At 41.7% G+C, this 6,506-nt stretch overlaps 1 protein-coding gene across 3 annotated transcripts in view; it reads right to left on the bottom strand.

The window, feature by feature from the left end:
• Positions 1–6,506, bottom strand: part of LOC143039945 (discoidin domain-containing receptor 2-like) — a 1,367,746-nt gene that overhangs the window by 113,938 nt on the left and 1,247,302 nt on the right. For all 3 annotated transcript variants that reach the window (XM_076210412.1, XM_076210413.1, XM_076210414.1), the window contains exons 9-10: positions 5,055–5,192; positions 1–154 (exon numbers count right to left, since the gene is read on the bottom strand). The exon at positions 1–154 is cut by the window's left edge and continues 34 nt beyond it. In XM_076210412.1, the coding sequence (XP_076066527.1) occupies positions 1–154; positions 5,055–5,192 (292 nt within the window). The remainder of the gene's footprint in view (positions 155–5,054; positions 5,193–6,506) is intronic.

Here is a 6,506-nt window from a genome sequence, read left to right as displayed (position 1 = left end):
GGCCCCGTGAAAATGTCGTGGGTGATAGTTCCGGCCTTCTGCCTCCTCGTCCGCCAAACGATGAGGAGAATGGCGGACACGAGAAGGAAGATCACAGCAACGAGGACTCCGATGACCAGCGCCACGTACTCTTGTCCGCGAGGTCCCTCCACGACTGCTCCGCCATCGCCGGAAATGGGAGGGAGGGAAACACACAATTAGAGGTTAGCGGGGACTTCACAGAAGAGGGCTATTGGAAAGTCAGGGATGTAATTCTGGGGCTGAAGACAGGGGCGGACATCACACGCATGCAAAAGCACTCTGTATGCACGCACACAGACACACAGACACTTGCGCGAGCATACACACGCACACACACATATACACACACGCGCGCGCGTATATGCATTTATGTTTTTTTTTCAGACTTGCATAAATTCTTTTTCTTTTGATTCCTCCACTCTTCTTTATGAACAAGAAACTTTACCTTACCCTTTCCACCTCTTCCTTCTTTCCTTCCACGCCCAATGAACTCTATTATCCTCTTTCTTTTTTTTTATATACTTTTTGCTTTTTATTTTTATTTCTTATTATTTTATCCTTGTCTTACTAATCTCAAGTCTCACCTTTCTATACCATTTTCTTTTTTCTATTACTTCTTTTCTTTTTTCCTCCTACTTTTAAATCTCCTGTTTTTCCTCTCTCAAACATTATCTTTTTTCTTATATAGATTTTATATTCGATTGCTATTTTTTAAATAATCTATTTTACATACATACCAAAGCCTTTTCCCCCTTACACGGGGGGGTAGCCAAAAAGAAAAAGGCATAGAACCACTCCCACCCATTCCATTTCCTATATATTCCACTCCCCTCCACCCTCCTCCCTCTCTCTTATATTGGCACCTCCTGGATGACGGGTCATCCCTGCATCCTGTCCACTGCCCTGGGTCAGAAGCAGTGTCGCAAGACACAGCTTCTATTTTATTTCTTCTTATTTCTTTTACATGAAACTGTCATTGTTTATATCTTTCTCCCTCTCTTGATATCTCTATTTAGTTTAATTCACTTCTTTTCCAACTTCATTTTGCATCATAGCTCCTCCCTCTCTGTCTTCTCTTTTACTTCCTCTTCGTTTTAAGATTCTGCTTCACTATCCTCCATTCTTCATCTGCATTTTCTTTCTTCTTCTTCCTCCTTTTCCTCCTCCTCCAACCGCGTGTCCTCCACATCTTCCTTCCTTAAACTTGCTTCCTATCCCTCTCCCCCCCCTCTCTCTCTCTCTCTCTCTCTCTCAATATATCTATCCCATTCTCTTTTCCCCCATTCCATTTTCTCTTTCCTCCTTTTCTTATTTCCTCTCATCGTCTTCTATTCTTCTTCCTCTTCGTTTTCCTCTCTTTCCTCTTAATCTCTCCAATTTGATTCCAATTCATCTTTCCTCCTCCTCCTCTTCTTGCTCCTCTTCCTATTCCTCGTCGTCACTTCCTTTCACTCTACTTCCTCCTCTTCCTCTTCCCTTTCCTCTGTATCTTCCCCACTTGATCCAGTCCATCTCTTCTCCTCCATCTCTTTTTCCTCCTCCTGGTCTTCGTCGTCTCCCCTTCGCGTGCAGCTCCGCCAGCTGTGACCGGCCTCGCTGGCCCGTGTTCGCCCTTGTCTCTGCCCGGACTGTCTAAGCACACCACATTTAGAGAATAACACGCTCTGTTTTCCCGACATCTGCCTTCTCTTTCATCCTCCAGCGCCATCTCGGTACACATGCGCACATGCGTATACGTAGAAGGTTTGCATGGTCATGCATACACCGTTATGTAGACTCACACAAGCAGAAAAATATATACACATGCATGAATACAAACTATATATACACAGATACATTTGTATATACAAGGTATAAATAAATATATAAATAAATATGTGTATATGAATATGTATATGAATACTTGTACTGACGCATCATACAAACGTACATACACACAAATATATCATTCAGATTTTTCGAATATACTGTCATTCAGGAAAGTAAGACGGACTATCGTTCCTTCTGGCAACTGCCCCAAGTCTGTAATATTGGGCCCTGGGCTTCGACGGATGTCAGCCACCTGTCCATGTCACCCCCTTGACCTCCCATCTCTTAGTCCCGTCCCTTAAGCTCCCCCCCCCCCGCTTTTACCACTACCCCTTGCCTCTTCCCCCCTTCCCCCTACTCATGTCTGTTTTTCTTTCCTTGTCACAACACTTTGTCCCGTGGTACTCTCGGTCACTAATTCGAACTCTTGTCCATCAGGGTTTGGTTTCAGTTGGGCGATTTTATTCACATGATGGGACAGATTCCAGACTGAATAGAGGTCTCAAAGGAGCATTGTTTTTATGGGCTGTACTTTCCCTGCGCTTCTGTCTCTATGAGTTATCTCACGATATAAGAAAACTTATGTCACAGTACTGACAGAGTTGAAATGTAAATACTTCCCTCTCCTGTTACTGTCTTTAACTTCTCCTCCATTACCTTCTTCCTCCTCTTGTCCTACGTGGACCTAACCAGACACCCACTCTAACGCCATTCCCGGATTCCAAACGACTCCTTTTCTTCTTCATCCAACCCGATCCTTTTCTCTTATTTCCTACGCCCCCGACGACCTTCTCTTTCCTTTTTCTCATTCAAGCCGAGTTTAACCTCCTTTTCTTCTGTCCCAGGGACTGTCTCGCCCTTGAATCCTCTTGACGACGTTGGTTAAAACTTGGGTAGACAGAAGCTCGTTCCGACCCGAAAGTGGATTTGCAACCCATCAGCAAGTCAGACACGACGAGACTCGCAATAGGATGAGCTCTTCCTCGAGAACGGGAGCACCTTCTGCGTGAAGGAACCTTCACAGCAGATATGAGTTATTTATTTATTTTTTTATTCTGCCTGCTAGGTACTGATTATATACATATATATATATATATATATATATATATATATATATATATATATATATATATATATATATATATATATATATATATATATATATATATATATATATAAAGAAAGAAAAAAAAACAGAAAAATCTCCTTGGGTTAATGTGTGTATCCAAGTTTGCAAACATTGGTACCTCCTACGAGCGTTGTTTTTTACTCAAAGATTTCAACATTTCTCGAAGACTGCTCGAGGTGCATCCGTTTTCACTCGAAGTAATTCTGTCCAAAATATGTCCTTTCTGTAAAACTCAGAATAATTCTGAAGGAGCATAACATGCTTTTGCAATTGATGGTCCTTTCCATGAAATTGTTCCCCGAGAGCCGGTGCATATTGGCCTATTAATATGCATGACGTCATGGGGAGGGTTGCTGGGGTATCCAAGAGGTAAAGGGATAATGTTTTCTTTATGCAGGCAGCGGATGCTCAGCTTAGGTCGCTCAGGCTGAACCTGGAGAAGTAAATGCGAAAGCCAATAGCTGTTGGACCTCTTAGGTTATCCCAGGCGACATTGTGAACAGAACAGCTGAGGTCATTGGGGTCATGTTTAGGGCGATCTCGTGGCCACATAGCGTCTCTTGGGCTGTCTCAGGTCGATTAAACTGATGCTGGCTAGTCGCCGAGATGCTGCTCAAGTCATTTTGTTGGTGGAGGGACGTTTTAGGAAGACACCAGTGACTTGGTTCTATAAATTCCAATGGTGAGTGGGACGTGAAGCTGGTAGACTTCTCAGTGTTTACTATATGAGGGTTTTGGTACAAGAGAGATATTAATAATAATAATGATAATAAAAGAGGTGAACCAAATAGCACTTACAAATAATCTCTCCCTCTTAAATTTTTCTTCCTGTACTTATCCAATCTTTCTCCCCCAATTCCTCCTTCCTTCATCTCTTCCTTTCTTCTTCCCTCTTTCATTTATTCGTTCCCTCCCAATCTCTACGTCATGACTGGGTTAATCCCGGAATAGAGTTGAAAGTGCAACAGAACACGTGTAAACGAATCTTTCTAAAGACAGCCCCGCACCAGATACTAAATGTAACTCTCTTTGCTTGCTACAGTTCTCCAAATGTTTTCCGCCTTCAACAGGCGGGCAGATGCCACATACTCAGAGCAACAGGTCGGCGTATGCCTTATACTTGGTGCAGTTGGCCAGCATATGCCTCAATTTAAGCGCAACAAGTATGTGCTACCTAACGCAACACATACTCAGTGCAACATACACATCGTAAAATGTTATTATGCGTGACATACATATCGTAATAGGTTATCATGTGCCACATACTCGCCGCAACAGATCGTCACATATCACACAGTCGATGCAAAAAAGACCGGCATATGCCGCATGCTCAATAAAACATATTGGCATTATGCCCCATGCTGAGGCCTACAGCTAAGCATGTACTATATGAACATCAAGTTGGAATGTACTTCTGTAATCTCAGGACGGCTATCTCGATAATTATGTCTCTCAGGTCAGGACAGATAACTTCGGATTTCTCTTTTTTTTTCTCTCTCTTTTTTTTTAACTGCAAAAGTAACTCAGGGAATCTGAGGACAGTTGTCCTTTTAAAACATTGACAATACGCGGTTATTTAATAAAAGTTAATTAAACTATGTTGGGCATGGTGACAGTCTAGTTCACTCGGCAATTCAAATTGCTGTTATGTATCTATTCTCTTTTTTCATCTTATTTTATCTATCTGCAGAAGTGAACCACATTTAATGGCCGTAATATACAACAGATACGGTACTTATACTTTTCTCTTTCCCCGATAGCGGCTTTTCAGCTTATCCCAGCTAATCATTACCCCGATACCTGCGTTATATAAATTTCATCGTAACAATCACCAGACGTTTTCATTTAATCGAAATAAAGATCTCTATAGTAAAAGTATCATAGCCACCTCAATTAATCCTTTCCCTAGCACGATATAAACAATGTTCAAACAGGTGGTACGTGATTTCATTCAAGGGTACTAAACCCTGGATAAGTGTTATGTTGTAAGGGACGAGGATCTGAATAGTGTGAGTATTATGGTCTCTTGTAGTCTCCTCCATTCTTTTGTTTTTATGTTCTTTCAATTGTGGCCAACTTTGAGAAATTCTCTTACCCATGTTGGGATGGTCCTTCGTCCTGAAAGAGGCGCCGTCGTGTTGATACACGGTCGAGAACTTCGTGGTCTCTGGATCAGGCGGCGGGAGGTCCAGGGAACCGGAACTCTCGATGGTGAAGTTGCCGACCGCGGGAACTGCGAGGGAGAAGAAGGGAGACGTAGAGCGTTAGATGGTGTGGCTGGCGAATAAGGAAAAATAATATGGGAGGGACGGACGGAGGGAGAGAGGGAGGGTAAAGATGGTAAAATAAAGACAGAAAAATATGTAGGTATGTAGACGGATGAATACATGACTATATAGTAGAAAAATGGATAGATAGACAGACTTATATATATATATATATATATATATATATATATATATATATATATATATATATATATATATATATATACATATATATACATATATATACATATATATACATATGTATATATATATATACATATGTATATATATGTATATACATATATATATATATACATATATATATATGCATATATATATACATATATATACATATATATATATATGTATATATATAGTAAGAGAGATATGAAATGAATAGACAGGCACAAGGGAAGATAAACACACATAGACATTTTTGCTATAGTTATTAAAAGAGTATAAATGAGCCTGGAACTTACATCTTACAAATCTGTACGTTAACCTCAATCCTAAAACTGGATCCAGGATTTTTTTTTCTTTTGTAAAACATGTAACCGATCGGAGGCTTTCGAGCAACTTTACTCATTCTGCCCCAGAGATAACGACTCTTGTTATCTCTTGCCCTTCGTCCTCTGTTTTCTTCTGCTATTTCCTGCCGTCTTGGCTTGTACCTGAGAATGTGTGGATGCCATTACCTTCAACCACAACCTAACTCTGAAACTCCCATCTGTGCTCCCCTATCTTCTCTGCATCGTATTCCCACGATCCAGTCGTTGATCTACGTGTAGCATGCTTGTCGTGGTATTTGTGAATAACTGGTTCAGGACAAAGGGATGTGTGTGTGTGTGTGTGTATGGTGGTTTGCATATGTGAGTTAGGTGTATGTGAGTTAGGTGTATGTGTGTGCGTGTGTGTGCGTGTGTGTGTGTATGTGTGTGTATTCACTTGGTCTTTGGATCACGTGTTGGACTCGTGATCGACAGCTATTTCCCTCCTGGAAGAGAGCTCAGAGCTCGTAGGTCCGATCTATGGGTAATGCTATGACCTTACACACACACACACACCCAACTCCCCGCCCACGAGAGTCAGAGTAACGACCCGAAGCGCAGCTGTACCGAAATAATTTCGGCCCTGGGTAGGATTCGAACCAAGTACTACGGGCACCACCATGCTATTAGTTCATCGCTCTACCAACTGCGCCACCGAGTCGTGTGTGTGCGTTGCGTGTGTGTGTACGTGTGTGTGTGTGTGTGTGTGTGTGTGTGTGTGTGTGTGTGTGT

The sequence above is a fragment of the Oratosquilla oratoria genome, chromosome 27, assembly GCF_046742065.1.
Source record: "Oratosquilla oratoria isolate Oo_2021 chromosome 27, ASM4674206v1, whole genome shotgun sequence".
Lineage (NCBI taxonomy): Eukaryota > Metazoa > Arthropoda > Malacostraca > Stomatopoda > Squillidae > Oratosquilla > Oratosquilla oratoria.
The sequence above is the reverse complement of the archived record's forward strand: the minus strand, read 5'-3'. Positions and strand labels throughout refer to the sequence as shown.